Source organism: Euprymna scolopes, chromosome 10 (assembly GCF_053919585.1).
Source record: "Euprymna scolopes isolate OS-2025 chromosome 10, ASM5391958v1, whole genome shotgun sequence".
In the NCBI taxonomy this organism is placed as follows: Eukaryota; Metazoa; Mollusca; class Cephalopoda; order Sepiida; family Sepiolidae; genus Euprymna; species Euprymna scolopes.
Genome location: NC_136491.1, coordinates 63,391,717 through 63,417,160, shown reverse-complemented (window position 1 = coordinate 63,417,160; position 25,444 = coordinate 63,391,717). Strand labels below are relative to the sequence as shown.

Genomic DNA, 25,444 nt, shown 5'->3' with positions numbered 1-25,444 from the left:
ATTAATTGTCTAAAAAACCACTGGACGTTTTGGTGTAATATGTTTACTAGATCCATGTGTGTTTTATATATTTCTTTTTAATTATAACATTATACTTAATTTTTCTATGATAAATTGGTTTTTCTCTTTGTACCGATTGTCGATTTTGTTTGTTTAGGGACAATTATTTATTACCGCTTCCTGTCACGTGACCAGTGTTTTTAATTTTGCGGTTTTCCTGCTAGATCGTGAGATTTCGTTTACAATCTAGCAGGAAATTATAGAAAATCTGGAGATATTTCGCACCCACACACCCGCAGGCGCTCGAAAATACTTTAAAACATAAAATAAATTCATTCCTGTAAGTAAAAAAAAAGTAGCATTTATTGCCTTTGGTAACAATTATTTATTGATTATTTGTTTTGTTTTTCACCTTTTTTTCAGCTAACCATTCTTAAATCTCGCTATAAAATCGATTTTTCCAAGTACATTTTAGGTGGGGGGGGGGGCGCCTTATAACCTGCGAAGTTTAGTTTAAAATACGTAATAAGTATTTAGTCGAAAATTGTAAAAAGCAAGAAACAACAGCAAAAAAAAAAAAATTATATCAATACAGTAGAATTTAATTATCTACCGACCTAAATACTTTTAACGTGCTAAAACAAAGTTTTTTTGCTTTTTTATTTTTCTAATTTCAAAATATGTTGCACCATTATTGTGATGTTTAATTTGCAGTATATTTTAATTTACCTTTTATTATAAAAAGTTTGTGTTTATGATTTGTTTCCTGCAAAAAAAAATAAAAAATACCCTCTCTGAAAAAACGGGTAAAACTAGCTGATAAAATACGGGAGCTAACCACTTCAATATAATTCCAGAAACATATAGTGAGAAAAAACGGAACATTTTATATATTGAATATACTATATTGATAATTTTTTTATGGTAGGAAGTGAAAATAGGGAGTTTTTTTTGGACGATTTTTGAAAATTTCAGATGATAAAAGTAAAAAATCTAGCGATTTTCTGGACATTTCTTTCCCCTGATCTCGCGGGTTTTTTTAAATCTCAGTTGACAACATTGCATCACTAAAAAAGCACTACAGGCTTAATGTAAACAGAATGTGTTTACAATATCGGTAAATTTTCAATGGGTTTATTGATAATGTAACCATGTGATTGAACTTTAATTTAAATTAACCACACGTGGTCGCTTGGTAGGTACACACAAAATGAATGCCGACGCTCAAAGTGTATACACATTTTGACTCTTCCTTTTACTTAAAAATTCACCAAAAATCAGGAAATTAATGAATTTTAATGAAAATTGCAATATTTTTCAAATAATGATCGCAGAATATAATGAACTAATTATTTTTACTTAACTCTTAGTGAAAATGTTTTATTTTGTTTAAACTAAAAATACCTTTACTAAAGTTATGGTTTTCAGTAGTAAATAAAAAACGCAAGAATTTATTTTTGGTTTTTTCAAAGCATCGTAATTTGTAATTATTGTTACAAAATAATTTTTACAGTAACATTACGAAAAAAGCCCCTAAAGTCCGTATTAATGAATTCGATATAACTTGAAGAAAAATGAATTCTCGCATACTATGCAGGAAATTAAAGATTCAATTAGATTCCTATTTCAGTCACCTAAATTATTGGTAAATATCCAGATACGCTACTACAAAACGCCGACCACTCTAATTTGTTTTTCTATAGGTAATTGAGGTCGCTGACAACGAATCTGATAGTCAAACTTGGGGCAAATTTACCGTTTGCATAGTATTAACCCCTGAACCCACGAACTACTGTCCACCATTTTTAAGCTTCTGGTTACGCTACGCGCGAGTGCGCAGTCCACCATTTTGCAGCTTCCGGTTACGCTACGCACGAGCGCGCGTTGCAGCAATCTACGCTACGCGCATTCTCAGATGGCGGAAAATTTCAAATTAAATATAAAAGTTGGGGGGGGGGATTATTTTTTTTCGGTAAATATCCAGATACGCTACTACAGAACACCGACTACTCTAATTTGTTTGGGGGGGGGGATGTGATGTTGGGTCACGCGCGCACCCACCTAAATATTTTTTTTGGTAATTATCCAGATACGCTACTACAGAACTCTAATTTGTTTGGGGGGGGGGGTGATGTTGGGGCGCGCACGCACCCCAACATCACCCCCCCCCCCCCGCTCGCACCCCCAATGTACAAAGTAAAATCTTCGGTAAATGTTAAATGATGTTCTAATTGGTAAATGTTGGTGCGTTACTTACGGAAAATTTGAAAATTCTATGTTCCAGGTAAAAAAAACAAAAAAAACAGATAAATTACCCCCCCTACTCCAACTTGGTGTGCTTTCCTTTTCTTATTTTATTTCTTTTTCAGCTAATTTTAAATTTTCCACCCAAAAAGCGCTATAATGTATTTTTGAAAATTAGAAAATTCCATGTCCTGGAAAAAAAAAATCCCCTCCCCCCAACGTAGTTTGCTTGGTGAAGCCATCGTTTATGCTACAGCGTGCATGCGTGTCGCATAAACGGAAGCTGCAAAATGGTGGAAAGAAGTTCCTGGGTTCAGAGGTAAATACCATGCAAATGGTAAGTTTGCCCCAAGTTTGACTATCACATTCGTTGTCAGCGACCTCAATTACCTATAAAAAAACAAATTAGAGTGGTCTGTGTTCTGTAGTAGCGTATCTGGATATTTACCTTTTTTTTTTCTTGCTTAAAAAAAATAGCATTAATACAGTAAGTTAGGTAAAATTTGCATAGAATGCTCTGCTTTACGGTTGTAAAAATGGAACGGAAATTTGAATTTCGTTCCCTTTTAAATTCGGTACATTTTTACATTACGTCCAACTCATCGTTCACATTCGACACGTCAACTTTTATAGGTTTTCGGGTATTCTGGCAAGGTTAGGGGTGTCTATTCCGAAAGCTGTTCTTAACATGGGTAGATTGGTAGGTGTGTAAGAAATTTTGTGAAAAATAGTGAATAATTCCACCCCGTCTTTCCAAGCTTATAACTCCTCGAAAAATGTAACTCAAGCCCTAATTTTTTTTTCCAATTAAAAGAGCAAGGACCAAGGTTTCATTAAAGAAAAAAAAAAAAAAAAAACATGTTTTTTTAAAAAAAAAAAGGTTTTAACTTCGGACTTTACGGGTAAATTTCTAAAAAACACTACTTTTTTTGTTTTAAATTTGAATATATTATTTATTGACCTTTTCTCTTCAATTTGTGATATATAACACTTTGGTGAATAAATTATTTACTTTTTAATAGACATTTCAAAATGGGAGGCGTGAATTATTCTACCCACTGTCTTTCCAAGCTTATAACTACTCGAAAAATGTAATTCAAGCCCTAATTTTTTTTTCAATTAAAGGAGCAAGGACCAAGGTTTCAAAAAAAAAAAACAAAAGAAAAAACAAACGTGGTTTAAAAAAAAAGGTTTTAAACTTCGAACTTTACAGGTAAATTTCTAAAAAACACTACTTTTTTTATTTTAAATTTGAATATATTACTTATTGACCTTTTCTCTTCAATTTGTGATATATAAAACTTTGGTGTGTAAATTAATTATTTACTTTTTACTAGACACTTGAAAATGGGGGGGGGGCGTGAATTGAAAAAAAACGTTTGTCTAAAATATATTTGGTTTATTGGAAAGAGCATAAAATTTCACATTGACCCTGAAAATATCGTAAAAATAGAATCAATAGAAAAATTTTGATAGATTTTTAAAGTTTAAAAATTGAAAAATATTGAGTTCGGAAAATTCATTACTGTTTTTAAAAAAAAAAAAAAAATATTTCTATTACTTTTAAAACAACTTTAATAGTTTATTTTGGAAGTATAATCCATAAAGAAAATAAACAACCCACTTTTAAAAGAGAAATTACGAGATTTTTATATTTTATTCGCAGTTTCGTGATAGGGGTGTAAAATATTCCTACAAAAATTCTGATACATCTACTAGATTGGAATGTTTATTCATTGTAAACGTACCTGACAACCTATAAATGTCGACATTTCCAATGTGAATGGTAAGCTGGACTTATGTAAAAAATAATAAAAAAATATACCAAACTGACTTTTTCGTTTAAAAATGGAATTATTTCCCTTTCGTTTTTAATTTTTTTTTTTTAATAAATATTTTGTGTTTTATATACATAAAATACAATTGTTGAATGTTACTGTTTTAATTATATTCATTTGGGGGGGGCACAATTAAAAAATTAAGAAAGATTAAAACGAAGCGAAATTTAAGTTTCCGTTTCATTTTTACAACAACCGTAAAACAGTGCATACTCAGCAAGTTTTATCGTAATTTATAAGACTATTGAAACACTAAATCAACATTTTATTTATTTTTTTTGCATAATTAATGATGGAAGTATTTTTCTGTTTATTTTCTTAACATCTGTTAAAAAAAATAATAATTTGTACATTCTCTTGAAAAAAAGAATCAAACTTTTTTCTACTTTCACATGTGTTCCATTTTAACAAACTGAGCCACAGCAACGCGTGGCCGGGTACAGCTAGTATATATATATTTCTATAACAATTGAGTAATTTATAGGAGATGCTTTCTAGGCAAATGTAAATGTAAACTTTCGTCTAATATAAGTATTAATGTTTATATTTATCCAAATCAAATAAAAAAGCTCAATATACCATAATAAGCATAAATAAAAACCGTAAACCAGATATTTACATTCAATTATGTAATTATGTTTTTAAGTGATCAGGAAATAAAATTTGGAGACCACTAGAGCATTACTGAAAGCACTAAATAAAATCAAGGAGGCCTCTAATGCACTACTAAAACGAAGTTTTTAACCCCCTTTAGAAGAGTAATTATTTTTTTCAGTGAGCAGTGCAAAATTAAAATAAAACTCAGCAACGGTCCAAATAAATCAATAAAATTAAGCGATAAATAAAAGAAATAAATAAAATTAAGGAGGCCTCCAAAACACTACAATAACTAAGTTTCACCCCCACCCCGAAGATAATACTCAGGAGGCCTCCAAGGCACCACTGAAACCACTAAATACAATTAAGGAAACCTCTACTGCAGTACTAAAACCAAGTTTCTAACTTCCATTAGAAGAGAAATTACTTTTTAAATGATCAGTGAAAAAATAAAACTCAGGAGTCTTCTGGGGCACTAATAAAAACTCTAAATAAGAGCACTACTAAATCCAAACATTAAACCCCCAGAAGATAAATTATATTTTTAAGTGATCAAGGAAGAAAATGGAGGATACTAGAGCGCTACTAAAAGCACTAAATCTAAATCAAAGTAGGGGAGCCTTACTTACTTACCAAGTTTCTAACCACCCTCCCCTTAAAGAGAACATTTTTGTTTAAGTGAACAGTGAAAGAAAAAAATAAAACTCAAGTAGCATCCAGCTACTAAAAGCTCTGAATAAAAGTAAAGAGGACTCTAGAGAGCTACTAAAACAAAGTCTTCACAAGGATAGAAATAATTCAATCAATCAAGAAGCCTCCAAAAATCAAGAAGCCTCCTTTTTTGGAGGCTTCAAAATCAAGAAGCCTCCAAAAAAAATTTTTTTTTTAATTGAGCAGTAAAAAGAAAAATAAATAAAACTCAGGTGGCTTCCAGAGCGCTACTGAAAGAACTAAATGAAAGTAAGGAGACCTCCAGAATATTACGATAACAAAGTTTCTACCTACCCTCTAGAAAAAAAATTATTTTTCAAGTCAACATTGTAAAAAAAAAAAATAAAACTCAGGAGGTCTTCAGGGTGCTACTGAAAGCATAAAATAAATATGAGGAGACTTCCAGAGAACTGGTAAAACCAAGTTTCTAACCACCCACTCATAGTAGTGAAAACATTTTTTTTAGTAATCAGTGAAAAAAAACTTAAACCTCAGGAGTTTTAGAGAGCACTACTGAAAGCACTAAATAAAATTAAGGAGGCCTCCAGAGCACAACTAAAACTAAGTTTCTAACCCTAAAAGAAATTATTTTTTTCAAGTGAGCAGAGAAAAAAATTAAATACAGGGGCCTTCCAGAGTGCTACTGAAACACTAAATAGAATTAATGCGGTCTCTACAACCTTACTAAAACCAAATTTCTACTATACCCTCCTAGAAGAGAAATTATTTTTTAAGTGATCACTGAAAAAAAAAAAAAAAAAACTCAGGTGGCCTCCATAGCACTACTGAAAGCATTTAATCAAAAGATAGTAAATCTCCAGATCACTATTAAAACCAAGTTTCTAAAACCTCTGGTTTAGAACAGTATTTATTTTTTTAAGTATGCAGTGGTAAAGAAGAGCATCCCCCCAAAGCACTACTGAGACACTAAATAAAATTAAGGAGGCTTCCAGAGCACTACTAAAATTAAGTTTTTACTCCCCTCCCCCCTTAAAAGAGAAATTATTTTTTAAAGTCAGTAGTAAAAGAATAAAACTCAGGAAGCCTCCACAACATTACTGAAAGCAGTAAATAAAAGTAACGAGGCCTCTAGAGCACTAATAAAACTAAGTTTTTATCCCCCCCCCCTTAGAAGAGAAAATATTTTTGATGCGTACAGTGAAAAAAATTTAAACTCAGGAGGTTTCTAGATGCTACAGATACCTCTAAATAAAGTTAAGGTGGTTTCTAGAACACTATTAAAACCAAATTTCACCCCCCCCTTCTCTAGAAGAGAAAATATTTTTTAAGTGAGCAGTAAAAATATTAAATTCAAGAAGCCTCCAAAGAACTACTGAAACCATGTTTCTAACTGCCAACTCATAGAAGAGAAAATATTTTTTTAAGTGATCAAAGTGAAAAAAATAAAACTAAGGAGGCCTCCAGAATGCTACTGAAAGCACTAAATAACTATTCTACTCCCTATAAAAGAGAAATATTATTTTGAGTGAGCAATTAAAAAAAAAGCTTAGGAAGCCCTCAGAGTGCTACTGAAACACTAAATAAAATTAAAGAGGTCTCCAGAGCACTACTATAACCAAGTTTCTAGCCCCATTCCCTATCAGAAAAGAAATTATTTTTTAAGTGATCACTGAAAAAAATAAATCTCAGGAGGCCTCCAGAACGCTATTGATCATTAAAATGAAGGAAGCCTATCCCCCCCCCCACACCAATAGAAAATATTTTTTTATGTGAGCAGTCAAAAAAAAAAAAAAAATTAAGGTGGGCTTTAAGAGCACTACAGAAAGCACTAAATAAAAGTAAGGAAGCTTCCAGAGCACTACTAAAACCAAGTTACTATCCTCCTTATTTGTTCTATTAGATATTAAAATATGTCCCCAAATGACGTATGCACCTTGCCTATTTCGTCTTTTGTCAGATATATTTAGGCTCATTTAAATATGATGTCATGAAGTTAAAATTTGAGACAGTGACTCGATGACAAACAAACACCAATATAAGCAAACGCAGAATTTTAGTATAATATAGATTTTCCCACTCTCTATTAGTAAATATGTGTGTGTGTGTGTGTGTGTGTGTGTGTGTCTCTCTCTCCTTCCCTCCCTGTATATCTTCTCCTACTGCCACTAAGCAGCCATCTTATTTTATGTAAAGTCTAATAAAACATCTAAAATTTTTAAAACAAAAAATTTTTAAATAACTTTCTTCAAATGCAAATTTTTAAATCTCTAAAAAAGAAAAGTGTTTAGAATGAAATAAGGAACAGATTTTATATAAGTTTCATTAACACAGATTCAGCACATAATAAAAATTGAGATAAAATTCAAAACACTCAAAAGCAAAAGAAATTTAAGAGCTGGCAATAGTATCCTCGCAATGCAAATGCATCTATTAGATTAGATAGACAGAAGTAGTAGAAAACACTTTGTGCAACTTTGCACAAGGACAATTACATAAACAGTTGTCATGATCTTACTTTTTAGAAAAATAGATGCAAAGTTCTTACCTCATCATAGACAACTTCTACTGGTTGTACATTCAGTTTCAGTGCATATTCTGCATCAACATAAAGAGGCTTAGTTTCAACTTCCATAGTGAAAATCTGATTAACAGATGGAGCTGAAAATATAGAAAAGACAAATTTGGAAGATTTATAAATGAATTTCGCTCATAAAAAAGATTGCCTTTAATCTTTTTTCAGCAGTCAAATTTCATTTGCTCTTTCCTACATACGTACAATAAAGATCGGTAGTACTTGATGAACAGTAGTCTGAGATGTCGGAAATTTTTCTGTCTCTATGTCTATCCTTGTGGCCATGTCACTAGTAAGGGTGCTGGAGGTAAACGTTTTGTCTGAGCTGACGTTATCCGCCTAATAGTCAGGGACTCGAACCTTGGATTAACCACTAAGGAGGCTGTCCTATCAGCATGCGCAAAGTACTGGGACTGCTGTATTGCCATTTGGTGAGTGGATCTGGCGCATGCAACAGTCTCTGGTGGGGCCTCTCGATGCCATACTAGTGGGTAATTGTTATGACTTTACCTTTTCGTGTGCTACAAAAAAAAAATTCCTGTCTTTTTCTCTCTTACTTTCCCTCTCTGTACTGCTCTAACCAAATATGCCGACCTGTTTCCACAATTCCCAAAACCTCAACATGAAATATCTCCAGAAAAAAAACTCGAATAAACCTAGAACCCCATCTTCCAACATAGACCCCTACTACCAGGTCTCCTTCTCCAACATCAGGGGTCTACGTTCCAACCTTCCAGAGGTTGAAACCCAATTACAGGAGACGAAACCGAACATATTATTTCTAAGCGAAACTGGAATAGGGCCGACCACTTCCCTAGATGAGTTCATAATTAACGGATACTCTAATTTAACAGCGAAATCTGACCCCCAAGATTGACATGGGCATTGAATATGTGCCTACATCAAAGATGGCTTCTCGTGTGGCAGGGATATCTCTAGAGAAGATCCTAACTTACCCTATATGTGCTTCCGGGTTGCACTTGCTAACACCACTGCATTTATATTTGCGCTCTATCGGCCCCACAACAGCGGAGTTACTATCTTTAAGAGCATATCTGAGAAAATAGACCACATCCTGTCTGCACATCCCTAGGCTAACATCCACATCTGTGATGACTTCAACGTCCATAACGTGGAATGGCTGACCCATTCAAATAAGACAGACGATGAGGGGAGGTTTTGTCATGATTTCTCCATTGCTTATGACCTCACTCAGATTGTTCGCGAACCCACCCGTGTGCCCGATACACCCGGTCAATATGCAAGCCTCCTAGACTTTTTCTCTCAACTTCCCCTGAGCTATGCTCATGTTCCGTTCATTCTCCTCTAGGATCCTCCGATCACTCCGTTGTATCAATTAAGATAAAAACGAAATATAATAAGTCCCCAGACGTACCCCTCCACCGTACTGTATACCGATATTCTATGGCTGACTGGGATAGCTTCCGTACATTCATATCTGATTTACCTCTGCACTCCATGTTTAAAAAGGAAGTGTCCTCTATAGTATCAGATCTGACCGAATGGTTAATTGTAGGCATAGACCAATTCATACCATCTAAAAAATTCCAACAAAAACTTAACAGCCAGCCATGGTTTTCCCCAGAATGTGCTGCTGTTATCGCGCACAGAGATCACTTTTTCCATAACTACCAAAGTAATAGATGCACTGAGACTAAAGCTGCTTTCAGGACTGCCAGCAACCACTGTAAAAGAGTAATAAAAAATGCAAGAGAGCTATATGCCCAGTCTGTTAAATCCAAGGTAGCTGATCAGCGGCTTGGTTCCCACCAATTTTGGCAAATAACAAATAGGATCCTGAACAGAAGTGTGCGTTCTATCCCAACCATTATCAATGAACCAGAGGTCATCTCGTCAGCATCAGACAAGGCCAAACTATTTGCAAAGAACTTTGCAGCTAATTCTACCCTATGCGACGAAGGCCATCAACTCCCTGTATTTCCTCCTATAACACAGAACACGCTAGGTAACATACAAATATCCGTGCATGAGGTCGCCAAGCTAATCAAGAACCTTGATTCCAGTAAAGCAACTGGCTCTGACAGCATCCCAATTATAGTGTTAAAAAAGCTTCAACCAGAACTTGCTCCCATACTTACGAAACTGTTTAAGCGCTGCCTTAAGGAGAAGTGCTTTCCGACTCCCTGGAACACCTCATCAGTTTGCCCTGTATTTAAGAATTCAGGTGATAAGTCATCTCCTTCTCAGTACAGACCAATAAGTCTCCTGTGCGTTATGAGTAAGTTGCTGGAATCCATATTAAATAGAGAAGTAGTCAACCACCTCAGCAGAAACAACCTTCTTAGTGACACACAATATGGTTTCCGCTCTGCAAGATCTACCGCAGGTGTGCTGAGGGTTATATCTCACAGGATTAGTGAATCTCTTGACAAAGGCTTCCTTTCTAGCACAATTGCTCTTGACATATCAAAAGCCTTCAACAAGGTATGGCATAAGGGTCTACTTCACAAGATTTCCAGCTACGGTATAACTGGAAATGTTTTCTCAATCATTAAATCATTTCTCTCCGATAGGCTCATAAGAGTAGTGGTCGATGGACAAAAATCAGAGGCCTGCAGTATTAATGCTGGAGTCCCTCAGGGGTCAATCCTGGGCCCAACTCTCTTCCTGATCTACATCAATGACCTCCCTAAACACATACTTAAATCATTCGTTGACATCTATGCTGATGACACGACCATCTACAGCAACACATCAAAGGCTGTAAATGACAAAGTTCTCTCTGATTCTCTCTCCTCTGATCTCGAGCGCGTGGTTCAGTGGGGGAAGACGTGGCTAGTTACCTTTAATGCATCTAAAACCAAATTCCAATCCTTACATCATCAACGCTCTGATCCCCATCTGGCATCAATTGGGATGGATGGCTCTCGTCTGGGAGAGGCCCCGTGTTTTGACAAGCTTCTGGGTTTGACCTTTACTCCTGATCTGAAATGGAACACGTACATCAAGTCTGTTGCCAAGGTCGCTGGAAAGATGGTGGGATCCTTCTACCGCTCCAGAAAATATCTCACTACTGATGCAATTCTCTATCTATATAAAAGCCAAGTATGTCCAAAAATGGAATACTGCTGCCATATCTGGGCAGGAGCTGCTAAAAACAGCCTATCCTGCCTTGACAGAGTACAAAATAGACTTCGTGGCTTAGTGGGGGATGCCCTTTTCTCTACCCTGCAACCTCTCTCCCACAGAAGAGACGTTGCGAGCATATCCTTGTTTTATCGTTATTTCCATGGCAGGTGTTCGTCTGAACTCCAATCCCTGGTCCTCCCTCGCCAATCTTTCACGAAAAACACCCATCTAGCTGAATCCACTGTGAAAAATTTCCCCCACTCTTTATCTGTGCCTAAATCAAAACGTAGATTCCATGAGCAAGGCTTCTTTCTTAGAACTGCGCGCCTGTGGAACTCTGTTCCGTCTGTCTGCTTCCCACCTGACTACAACTTGGATGTGTTCAAGTCCAATGTTAACAAATTTCTAATGAACCGCCCTCTTAAGTAAACACTTCATCAAATCTCCACACTAACATAATGTACTTACAATAACCCTTATCCCTGAGTGGCTTTCGGGCCTTGATAAGTGGTGACCACTGTGTAAATAAAAAGAAAAAAAAGACTTTTATAGTAACAGATGGTCCAAATAAACTACCATTTTTTTTCTATCTCTCCTAAACATGAGGTCAGTTTACTAACACTAAACCATCAGTGATCATGGGGATGATGGTGCACAGTCTAAAGTAATTTATGTTAAGACACAAAATGTGAAATATACATTTACATAAGTAACACTAAAACAGGTGCCCAACAATGTACCAAATAGAAAAATATAAATAAGTCTTGAAAAGAATTCAGCAGAAGAAATGAAGAGAAACATTGTGCAAAAAGGAATAAGTAAACAAGATCAAAATCGAACACTAAAAGTATTATTACTGCTGGTTTAATACTATTATTATACTGTCAGGTTAGTAGTTAGAATAACTAAGGAGGCCTGTACTAATGTACAAGTGACTAAAATCTTTTAAATAATGAAAATGTCTGTGTCCAAAAATGTACCCAAATGTTTATAAAAATGTGCCAGTATTTTAATTCAATTTATATTTTCATTTTTGAAAATGATTAGATTTCAAAGAACCCTTAAATTATTTAAAGATTTACTGCATATCATCATGAGTATCTAGTGAATGTGTATTGATGAGAGGTTGAAAAACTTTTGAAGTTAGCTTCAATTTTAATAAATCAACACTATAAATCAATAATTTTTTCTTTTACTTTATCTTAGTAATTGTTGTCGCATGATGAGGGAAAAGAGAAAGGCGACATCAGTTTGCTTTAATTACTAATTTTATATATTTTGCTTGACCTGCTTCCCAGTTGGTTTCTCTTTTTTTATAAAATCTTCTCTAGCTTCCATGTGATTCTTACTTCCATATCACAGGTTTGTCAAACCTCACCTTCTGACCTTGATAGGCAACAATTTGTTAATGTTACTTTAAAACTTCAAATTCCCTCTTGCCTATAAAAGAATAAAATGTCATTTTACAACAGGGACAGATATTCATAAGATACATCCATCAATCTGTGAAAATGCTTTTTAGAATCAAAATGTGATTAACTGGAATAACTGATAAAACTATTGATAATGATGGTAGCTTGAAAAAACTGAGGAAAATAAAACCATTTCTATTTCATATATCAAAATTCATCAAAGGAACATGTTTTGTTAATTCAAAGAAAACAAACAGAAAATATTGCATTTTTATTGGTATCACAAATAAAAAAATATATAAATAATTAAAAATAATCTAGGTTTGTCCAAAAAGTATTCAGTTTTAATTTTTTATCACATTATCTTTAGAAATGAATATGTTTGCTTATTTTCTTTTACAAGATATCAATTCTTTTGGAGATATTTAATGATAAATTCACTTAAAAAGCTTTTATGTTTCAAGTTAAAATATTTCTTCATATCATTTGCTTTAACTAGTTATCTATGATGTAAATGTGCGGCACAAAGAATGTAGAGGCACTCTTTTTGCACAGTTGGAATTCCCCACAGTAAAAGCTGACCTTGTGTCTAACTTTGCTTTCATGGATAGACAAAGAAAATAAGGACATCACAGAATCCATTTTTGAAAGCAGGCCCTATCAATCAATTTTCTCCTCACTCTCTGCCAACAAGTTTCTTGTCAATAATCCAGGTTGATGATTTCCCTGAAAGGTCAAGACAAAACATCTGCTGGCTGAAGGAGTATGTGTGGCCTGGTGAGTACAATACCAGGAGTGGCCCTTGTTTTCCGTTTCCTTTGTTTTCTTCTGTTGATCATTTCTTTTTTCTTTCTTTTTGTTGAACTTTTCTTTCTCTCTATTTGTCATCATGAGAAAGAAATATGCAGTTGTTGAGATCGTATCAAAGGAAAAAGACACCTTCTGTCCGATGATTCAAGTGTTATGTTTTTTAGAATGCAACAGTAAAAATAAATACTATTTTTTATATAAAGTGTCTTGTTCACTTTTTATCAAGTGTTAATTTTTCAATAGATATGATCCCTTTCACAAAGTTTAGATAATTCTTTGCAACTAATTAATGACTGATGTTTATTACCCATTCGGCCAGGCAGCAGACTATAAGCTTTGAGGACTATGTGAAGACAATGTGGGCTAAAAGACAATGATCAAATGCCACAGAATATCTTTGTCACACAATGATACACGCCTCGCAAACCAAAATAATATTACTATGGTTGTGTACTTCAATAGTTTCACAAATGTATGTGTATATACAATTGGATGCCATGTCTAGGAAATATTATATTTAAACTCATTTGATTTGAATCTTGAGTATAAACTAGTTATTATATTGGTACATATGTATCCATTGGTATTATATAGTTAACTGAATAACTCAACAAAATTATTAAAAACAATTCATAAGGATGAATTGTTTGCAAGAATATTTTTGTTACTTTTTAATTAGTTTGTTTTTTTTTCAACTCCATTTCACTTGTTTGAAATGAAAATACCAAATAAAAAAATTTAATGATTTTTTTTATAATAATTCTATTGAAGTCAATTTTGCTTTCCCATAAGATTAAATTTAACAAAATTTCTGAAGAAAGTGAAGACAGATGATACTTATAATGGCTTTTACCACATTTGAAAACATCACAGAACAATAAATGAACTATTTGGGAGGACTCGCTTTCTAAGGTTGAAACTTTTACCAATGATACAGGTGGCAAAGTCCCTATAAATAATAATGATTTACCACGCTCAATATTAGATGGGGTTTTAGTGATGTAATAGATATTTGATTAGAATGAAACAATCTATTCCAAAACATTCCTGCATCATGATTTTGATTAATAATCATGTAAATCAACAGAAGTGAAAGCTTAATATGTTTAGTAAAGAAAACAAAACAAGAATGATCACATCTTAGTCTCCTTCATAGTATTTCTCTTCAGATACCACGTGTTAATCATTTCCATTTTATAAAAACAGTTAGTAATGTTCACTTTTGTGGATCACTATTAACTTCGGCCTCCTCATTTTACTTATTCAAAATATTTAGACAGCTTTTGGAAAATCAAATCTAGTGTCTAGGAAAACTGATGACCAAAGTCATATAATGTTTTGCAAACTAATTCATTACACTATGAGAACAACTATGGTTATAGTTATTATATTGGTACAGATGTATCCAATGGTATCATACAGTTAACTGAATACCTCAACAAAATTATTAAAAACAATAATTTTATTTAAGACAACTGTTTTCTTTCCCATCAGATCAAATTTGACATGTGGTTAGCTTATGATGACATCTGATTGATGCAAGGTTAACTTATGGGCAGCTCTGACTGACAAAATCAGCTCATCAGTTTACAAGGGATCTTGGATTGATGCAAAATCAGCTCAGGATCAGCTTCTGTAAATCTGTGATTAGTTAACAAGTTACATAAAGAATGTTATCACTGGTGTTTTATGACATTAAAAAATGGTTGAATACTTTCCAGACAAGATCCTTTATTTTTAACTAACCGTAAACTCCAATGTCTGAAGTGACAATTGGAATCAATTCATGTTCCACGGAGACACCAGAAATTGAGAAACTTTCGGTATTACAGGCAACTCTGAAATGAAAAAAAGAAAGACGTTTTGATATTATTGAATATTACATAATATATTTACTAATACATTTCCCCAAAACCTTTGGCCTTGATGGAGGGGAGATTAAAACTTGCTGCTATGGTTTCAAATGATCTGAAATAACAGCAATTGGAAACTTGATTCCAATTATTTCTCATATGTTAGATCTCCCCTCTTTTGGAAATAGGGTACAATTATTAATATCTCCAGTATCAAATAATCATTATACACTATGAAACTTTATGTATGAAAACCAAAGAGGGGAGATATAACATATGAGAAATATTTGTGATCAAATCTCCCCTTGTAGTTATTTCAGATCATTTGAAATCATAGCAGCAAGTTTTAGTCTCATTCATCAAGACCAGAGATTTTGGAGAAATATCAGATAATTTATATGTAATTCATATGCAAAACTAGGAAAACAAATGACTATGATTGAAACATTGATAAAGGTGCAGTATTTTTCCACTCTCAAAAAATCCTTTAAAATTACCACTATTATAGGTTTTTGAATGTACTGAAAACCAAAATAACATTTAGAATTCTAGAAAACAAGTAGTTTCCAAGATATAAAGAAATTATAGCCTCAAAAAGTGGGGGATTTACTTTTCTATATTAATTTAATGTAAAATGAACACCCAGTTTATAGCCACCTTTTTTGGGGAGTTATTTTTTTAGGGGTGGTGTTTATTTGGTGATTGTGCTCTGGTAGACCAACACAAAACCTACATTAAAAAACTTGTTTTCTATGCGTGTGCTAAAAACGAATATCAGATTTAAATTTTCTGCAAATAAGTATTTTTCCAGGTATTAAGCAATTTAATTCTTTATGTTATAAGTGGTGGCCATTGTTGTACGTGCAAGCATGTGCATATTTTTGTTTAATACCCGGAAAAATATTATTTGCAAAAAATTTAAACGTGATATTCGTTTCAGCACATCTGAGAACCTATAGAAAACAAGTTTTTTAAGGTAGGGTTTGTGTTGGTCTACCAGGCTACAATAAACACCACCACTAAAAATAATAACAGACCTCCCAAAAAAGGTGACCATATAGTGGGCGCTCATTTTATGTTAAATTAATATAGAAAAGTGGTATATGAGAAGGTCAAAGAACGCCAAATCAAGAAGCTCACAAAGACCAGAGGAATGTAACATCAAAACACCGCTCACCTGTGAAAGCGGTCATCAACCTCAGCAGCCGCCAACTGAGTCACTCAGAGGAAGCAGTACTAAATAAAGGTCTCAACTTCGCAACAACAACCAAACGCGTTCCATTCTTAGATATCATAACACACATGGAAGATATAGCCTTGAGAATCCCATCAACCCAAGGTGATGAAATAAGATGGAAAGTGAGACAAGTACTCGAGAAAGCCAAGCCTCCTAAATCAAACATCTCTCGGGAAGATAGGCTGGCTATAAGAACCCTACAGAGTGACAGCAGTATAATAATTCTGCCAGCAGACAAAGGCAATGCTACTGTGGTGATGGACATGTCGGAGTACTCTGAAAAAACGGTAGGCTTAATCACAGATGGTAGCTATGGTAAAATAAAGAAGGACCCAACTTTGAAAACTGAAAGAAAGCTGTTACAAATCCTTACCAAAAACAAGGAACACATCGCTCCGATGAGATATCGACAGCTGGTCCAGCATTACAGTAAGCTACCACATATGTACGGGCTCCCCAAGATACACAAAGACGGTATTCCACTCAGACCCATAGTGAGCTGCCGAGGCTCAGCATGCCACCCACTGATCAGGTACCTTGTGGATATAATAAACTCATTAGTCAGCAACACATGTAAAGAATTCTGCCCACTTCACGGAACTGATCAAGGGAGCACCCATCAGTACAAACCAAATGGTAAGCCTAGATGTGGTTAGCCTGTTCACTAAAGTCCCAACTAGTGAGGCACTAGCAGTAATTCAAGACAAACTAGCCGTGAACCTCTCCATAGAAGAGTGCACATGTGTACCATTGCCAAACTTAATGGAAATGCTGACATTCTGCATAGAAACAACCTACTTCAGAATGGGTACTGACCTATATCGACAAGAGGAGGGGCTAGCTATGGGCTCGCCATTATCACCAGTGATGGCGAACATATACATGGAATACTTCGAAGACATGGCCTTAGGTTCAGTTCTCTTAAAGCCCACCATGTGGCTAAGATACGTTGATGACACCTTCATACTCTGGCCCCATCAGGAAGACATCCAGGCTCTCCTAGACCATGTGAACTCAATAAGACCATCGATACAGTTCACAATGGAGAAAGAAAAAGATAACCAACTGGCCTTCCTTGACATACTCATATCACGCAAAGAGTATGGGTTTAAGACATCCGTATATCGCAATTCTACCCTTTGCGACCAAGGCCGCCAACCCCCAATATTTCCTCCTGTATCAGAAAACACGCTATGTGATATACGTATATCTGTACGTGATGTTGCCAAGCTAATCAAAAACCTTGATTCCAGTAAAGCAACTGGCCCTGACGGTATTCCAATTATAGTACTCAAAAAACTTCAACCTGAACTAGTGCCCATACTTACAAAACTGTTTAAACGTTGTCTTAAGGAGAATAGTTTCCCATCTCCCTGGAAAATTTCATCAGTATGCCCTGTATTTAAGAATTCAGGTGATCGCTCATCCCCCTCTCAGTACAGGCCAATAAGTCTCCTGTGCGTCATGAGTAAGTTGCGAGAATCTGTGTTAAATACAGAAGTAATCAACCATCTCAACAAAAATAACCTTCTTAGTGACACTCAATATGGTTTCCGTTCTGCTAGTTCTACAGCAGATGTGCTTACAGTTATATCGCATAGGATTAGCGAATCTCTCGACGGTGGCAATCTTTCTAGGGCAATTGCTCTTGACATATCTAAAGCCTTTGATAGGGTATGGCATAAAGGTTTACTTCATAAGATCGCTAGCTATGGTATAGGTGGAAAAGTCTTCTCAATTATTAAATCATTTCTTTCTGATAGGTTCATAAGAGTAGTAGTTGAGGGGCAAAAATCAGAAGCTCACAGTATTAATGCCGGTGTCCCTCAGGGGTCCATCCTGGGCCCAACTCTTTTCCTGATCTACATTAATGATCTTCCAAATCACATCCTTACATCATTTGTAGACATTTATGCTGACGACACTACCATTTATGGTAGCACATCTAAGACAGTAAACGACCAAGTTCTCTCCAATTCTCTCTCCTCTGATCTTGAGCACGTAGTACAATGGGGAAAGGAGTGACTGGTTACTTTTAATGCATCTAAAACCAAGCTTCTCATCAACATTCTAATCCACATCTGGCATCAATTGAAATGCATCTAAAACCAAGCTTCATCATCAACATTCTAATCCACATCTGGCATCAATTGAAATGAATGGCTCTCGTCTTCAGGAGGCCTCAAGTTTTGACAAGCTTCTGGGCTTGACCATTACTCCTGATCTTAAATGGAACACGTACATCAAATCTGTTGCCAAGGCCGCTGGAAAAATGGTGGGATCTTTCTATCGATCCGGTAAATATCTCACTGCTGATTCTATTCTCTATCTATATAAGAGCCAGGTACGTCCAAGGATGGAATACTGTTGCCACATCTGGGCAGGAGCTGCTAGAAAGGACTTGTCCCGCCTTGATAGAGTTCAAAATAGACTTCGTAGCCTCGTAGGAGATGCCCTTTTCTCCTCCTTGCAACCTCTATCTCACAGAAGAGATGTTGCGAGTTTGTCTCTGATGTATCGTTATTTTCATGGAAAGTGTTCGACTGAGCTGCAATCTATGGTCCCCTCTCGTCAAACTTTCACAAGAAACACTCGTCTAGCTGTAAACACTATCAATAATTCCCCCCACTCTTTATCTGTGCCTAAACCTAAACGTAGATTCCATGAACAAAGCTTCTTTCTTAGAACTGCACGCCTGTGGAATTGTCTTTCGTTTTCCTGCTTTCCGGCTGACTACAATATGGTTGTGTTCAAGTCTAACGTAAATTAATTGTAAGAGAGTGATAGACATAGCTAAGACAGATTACTCTGAAACCACCAGAAAGTACATCGAAGCACAGAAATTAGGAACCCGGGATTTTTGGAAAATCTACAACAGCGTAGTTAATAATGGACAGTCAATTATTCCCCCACTAACAAACAATCATGAGGTTGCTTGCACGGCAACTGACAAGGCTAATCTGCTTGCCAGTCGGTTTGCCTCAAACTCCACACTGAACTCGGTACACCACTCACTCCCTGATTTTCCTCTGCGAACAGACGCCACACTTGACGAGTTGAAAATCACCCCTTATCAGGTACATGCTATTATAAAAAACCTAGACACCTCAAAAGCATGTGGACCAGATCTCATCCCGGCTGTGCTATTAAAAAAATGCTCTGCCGAGGTTGCTCCAGTTCTGTCCAAACTTTACAATAAATGCCTTAACGAATCTTGTTTTCCCGACTGCTGGAAAACCGCCTCTGTGGTACCAGTCTTCAAGAATTCTGGTGAAAGAACTGACCCACTAAATTATCGCCCCATTAGCCTCCTCCCGCTTTTCGCCAAAATATTTGAGTCCTTAGTTAATCAAGCCCTAGTCCAGCACCTAACAGCTGCTAAACTCCTGACTGACAAACAATATGGATTCAGGCAAGCCCGTTCAACAGCAGATATCTTAACTGTAGTTTCTGAACGTATATACCGTTCATTGGATAAAACAGGGGAGGGTAGAGCGGTGGCCCTTGATATATCTAAGGCTTTTGACAGGGTATGGCACAATGGTCTTCTAAGGAAAATTAGATCATATGGAATCACTGGAAGAATTCATAATGTAATTAAATCCTTCTTAAGTAATAGAAAAATCAAAGTTGTCCTCGACGGACATACATCCAAACAATATGACATAAATGCGGGAGTACCTCAGGGGTCTATCCTTGGACCTTTATTATTCCTGATATTCATAAACGACCTCCCTGATAATATTGTTTCGGAGATGGGTATATTTGCTGATGACACCACTCTCTATAACAGATATGAGGGGAAAACAAATGAACACATATCCAAGGAAATGGCAGAAACACAATCCGTAGTGGAATGGGGACAAAAATGGTTGGTCACATTCAATGCTGCTAAGACTAAGCTTGTTTCCTTCAATAACTACAAGAAACCTTCTCTACCACCAATAGCAATGGCCAAGAACACATTGCCTGAAAGTACTTCTTTTAAACTCCTCGGCCTAATGTTTACAGGGAATATGAACTGGAATAGATACATTGAGAGCATTGCCAAGGCTGCTGCAAGGAAGGTTGGCTCCCTCTACCGTGCTAGAAAACTACTTACGCCTGCCAGTATCCTATACCTCTATAAGGCTACCATTCGCCCATGTATGGAGTACTGTTGTCACATCTGGGCTGGTGCATCCGCTGCTTGTCTCTTGCTCCTGGACAGGGTTCAAAAAAGAGTCGCCAACCTGATAGGTCCTGAACTGTCATCTAGGCTTCAACCTCTGTCCCATCGACGAGATGTTGCATCCCTCTGCCTGTTCTACAAATACTTTAAATGGTGAATGCTCTGACAAACTGCAAACACTTGTACCTCCCCGACATAACTACCCCCGACAAACCCGACAAGCTACTAAGTCTCATCCCTTTACAGTAGAGATCCCTAGGTGCAAGAAAGCCTTTTACTCCAATAGTTTCTTCCCCAGAACTGCGGGTCTTTGGAACTCCCTTCCGGGATTCTGCTTTCCCAACTGCAATGATATGCAGAAGTTCAAGTGTAATGTTAACAAACATCTTTCTACTCTTCTCCCCTCATAATGACCCCGCTAATTAATTCCCTAATAGTAGCCCCCTGCTTCAAAGTTGCACTGTGCCTTGTTTGGGGTGAAAATTGAATAAAAAAAAAAAATTTAAAAAAATAAGTTCTTGATGAGCCGTTCCATATAAGTTATCAAATTTACCAAATTTTCATTACTAATGATTACTATATTGTCCAATTTCTACTGTACACTCTTTAACCTTTATCCTTGAGTGGCCTCTTGGCCTTGATAATGTGGTGATGCCTATGTAAAAAAAAAAAAAAAATATGCGGAAGTGACCACTTCCCAATCATAATAGAAAACGAGAATCCCAAACTAGAAGACAAAACATCGCTGGAATTTACAAAAGGCAAATTGGGAAAAATTCCCAAATACATGTCAACACAGATTTAAAAAAAAAAAAAAAAAAAAAAAAAAAAGCCTACCTTCACCGGATAATAACTTAACTTCAACTCCCATCACCCATACAGTATCAAACATGGAATCGCACACTGCTTACAACATCGAGCAGAGACAATAAGTAGTGACACCATCACATACCACCAAGAAATGGTTAGGTTGAAGAATACCCTCCGTCGTAACAACTACCCCGATAGCATACTATCCACCAGACATGTTAATAGTATAAGAGAGGAGAATGAAACCCAAAAACCTCCAACCTGCCTACCATACATACGAGGCATCTCCAAAAAGATTCAGAGAATATGTGCTCTCTACAACATCAGGACGGTATTCAAGAGCGAGTCAACACTCAGACGACACCTGGTATGAGTGAAGCCCCGCATGGAGGAGAACATGACCAAAAACTGCATATACTCCATCCCATGCAGTTGAAGAAAGGTTTACAAGAGTGAAACATGCCACTTAAAGTAAGGGTGGAAGAACACCGAAAAGCGGTAACTAAAGGGGAGACGGAAAAATCGGGTATAGCCAACCATGTCTGGATGGAGAGAGGGACCATCGCCCCCTATGGGATGAAGTAAAAATAATAAACAGAGAGACCCACTGGAAAGTGAGAAAACTTAAAGAAACAGCTCACATGCTCGGACATAACAACCTACTGAGCAAACCAAGCATAGATTTGGTTAGCCTGTTCATTAATTTGGACACCTCTGTTAGAGAGAGAAAACCTTGAATAACATTAACAAAAACCAACTAAGAATTGTCCAAGTGACATATGGCCGAGTGGTCCTAGACGTTGTATCAAAGTTTACAGTTACCCAAAGGTGCTGAGTTCAATCCTGAACGAAGGCAGTGAAAAAGTAACAGAGAATCAGCAACTATGTCCCAGAGCCTAGCTGGAGTCCGAACACGGTACCCCCGTAATAATAATAAAGGGTTGGGTTCGAGACTCCCCAGTTCGATACAAAACACCTGATGAAGGCCGGAGGGCAAAACGGCCGAAACGTTGTGACATTAACAAACAAGATGAGGAAGTCAGTCCGACAATCTCAATCAATGAAAACACCTCATCTCAAAAATACAGACAATTACTAATAAGGATGACTATATTATTACAAGTGTTGGACACGGTGAATGGCTAAAATGGCTGCCAAAAGGTCATGTTTGTAGCAACATTGTGTCACACCTTTAGGAAACCAAGAAGTAGCTTCCATGACTTAACCAGTCTCAATAGATGCCAAACTGCATGGACTATTTTATGTGAGGTGCAGTTGAGAAAGACACTAACAATACTACTTGCAACACCAAGGACGAGCTGATTGCTAGGATCAAACCGATTTTCAGGTGTCTCTCAAAGAACACCGTTAAAGTCGCATGTTCCAGATTCAGGCCTCACCTGGAGACTCAGGGGAGCTTCTTCTAGTGAGCTGCATTTAACAAAAGATTCTCGAAGAGATACACTTTTAATTTTAATAATATGTCAATTATTGACAGAAATATGACATTATTTCTTTCCTTTCCAAGAAGTGTCAAATATCCTGTATACTAAGCTGTATACTTAAGGTTGGTGTGTGACTCTCCATAAATTATTTACCAGTTTGCCTCCATGGATTCTGGGCACAAACAAATGTTCAGATTTTGATAGACTATCATTTTTTGATGAATGACAGGTTCTGTATATACATGTAAATCTGTACAGAGATTCGGTCCATTTACTGTTCAGTAGAAGGTGTAATGCACAGTTAAAAAAAAATGAGAGGTGTAACAGTAGTACAATGAAAATTGAAATCTGTAGATGACAACATGGATGCACCTTGTGAAAAGAGTATTAAGAAATGACATGCCCAATTAATCAGAGCCAACAGTGTTTAGGATGTTGTTAAAGAATGAGAAACCCCATCAACATCAAATATTAGATGTTTTCATAAATTATGAGGAACAACTAAACCAGCTAAGATGAGTGAAAGCATATGAATGAAGTACATAAGTGTAAATGTTAGACTATCTAATATATAAATCATTTCATTTGCATTGGTTTATTATTTGGAGAGCTGTTAAAGAATAAAATCCTGAAATTTAGCTGTATCACTCTGTATAGCTGTTATTACTGATAGTACTTAATCTATAAGAGACTTAATAGAGCAGCATATGATACGGATTTGACTCTTGCACCAGCTGTATTTCTTTTTTCTTTTTTTTTGTATTAAATTGTTTTGAATCAGGATATGCAATTATCAGCACTTCAGCTTCATCATAAGCTAATTACTATATTATAAATATGGTTAATTAAAAATATGGTTAATTAACCATAGGTAGAAAAGATTGAAATATTCAATGTTTTGAGTATATCTAATTATATTATTAGGTTATATAACAAGCAAAACTTATAGAACTTTCAGTGTATAATTACATTTCACTGATAATAAATTCCTTCATTTACAAAGTATGTATTAATTGTTCTATTAGATATAGAAAAAAAATGTATGATATTCAAAGACAATACTATGCCAAATGTGAAATAAGGTTGAAATAAATATACTATAATGATCATTTAGGTAACTTAATTTACTAGAAGTTTTACTAATACTATTTTAACTATTTCTATGAAAAATAATAGAAAAGATGACATTAACCACTTCATGGCAATATTACGGCATCATATTAAAACATCAAATAAAATGCAAACAAGATTTAGGGTTTATAAAATAAAGCTAAAAAGAAAAGGCTAAACATTTCAATTATTGGGTGAAATGCTTACCGACAAGAGTCATTTCCTGATCTGTACTCCATAGATGTTCGCAAATTAGTAATAGACATCTGAAGAATCTTTTTACTATATTTCACTAATGAACAGTAGCAGCTCTTCAAGTTGATCTGGATTTTGTATGCAACATACTATAAAAATGAAACAACAAAAGGCAAACATTTTATCAAATTTTATAAATTTTTTAATTTACAGATAATATTTTCATTTACAGATAAAAATATTTTAAGACTAAATTTTAGATAAATAATTTATAGATAAAAATATTTTAAAATTAAATTTTAGATAGATAATTTACTGATAAATATATCTTAAAGCTAAATTTTAAATTGATAATTTACAACTAAGAAATATTTTCAAGCTAAATTTTTCATAATTTATGAGTCAAAGATAAATTTTAGATAGATAGTGGACAGATAAACATATTTTAAAGATAACTTCAAATAGATAATTTACTAATAAATTTTAGATAATTTCCTGATAAAAATACTTTGAAGTTAAATTTTAGATAGACAATATACAGATAAAATATTTTAAAGCTAAATATTAGTTAGATTTAAAATTTTAGATAATTTACAGATAAAATATTTAAAAGCTAAATTTTACAAAGATAATTTGAAGAGAAAAATATTTTAAAGCTAAAATTTAGTGAAATAAGGTACAGATGAAAAATATTTTAAAATTAAATTTTAGATAGTTTAAAGATAAACAGACACATTTTAGGTAGATATAGGTAAAAGTATGTTAAAGATAAATTTTAGAAAGATAAATTACTGAAATATTTTAAGGCTAAATTTTAGATAGATAATACCCATATAAATATACATTAAAGATAACTTTTAGATAAATAATTAACAGCTAAAATATTTTAAAACTAACTTTTAGATGAACATTTTAAAGATAAAATTATTTTTACAATAAATTTTAAAAGGATACAATACAATGAAAAGTATTTTTAAGATAAATTTTCAAGAAATACCATACAGATAAAAAATATTTTAAAATGAAATTTGAGACAGATACTTTATAGATAAAAATATTTAAATTATGAATTTTAGATGGATAATTTATAGATAAAAAATACATTTTAGATCAAAATCTTACAAAAAAAATTATATTTAAAACCTAAATTTTAGATAGCTAATTTATGAATAAAAATATTTTAAAGCTAAATTTTAGATAACTAGTTTACAGATAAAATATTTTAAGGAAAATTTTTAGATAGATAATTTACTAATAAAGAAATAATTTATATCTAAATTTTAGATAGAAAATATACAGATAATATTTTAAAGCTAAATTTTAGATAATACGGATAAAAAATATTTAAAAGCTAAATTTCTTATAGA

The 25,444-nt window shown here is 34.7% G+C and overlaps 1 protein-coding gene across 5 annotated transcripts in view; it reads right to left on the bottom strand.

Annotated features, from left to right (window-relative positions):
• Nucleotides 1-25,444, bottom strand: part of LOC145286018 (intermembrane lipid transfer protein VPS13A-like) — a 965,259-nt gene that overhangs the window by 726,028 nt on the left and 213,787 nt on the right. For all 5 annotated transcript variants that reach the window (XM_080134633.1, XM_080134635.1, XM_080134636.1 and 2 more), the window contains exons 15-17: nt 24,090-24,226; nt 15,003-15,094; nt 7,897-8,009 (exon numbers count right to left, since the gene is read on the bottom strand). In XM_080134633.1, coding sequence (XP_079990759.1) covers nt 7,897-8,009; nt 15,003-15,094; nt 24,090-24,226 — 342 coding nt within the window. The remainder of the gene's footprint in view (nt 1-7,896; nt 8,010-15,002; nt 15,095-24,089; nt 24,227-25,444) is intronic.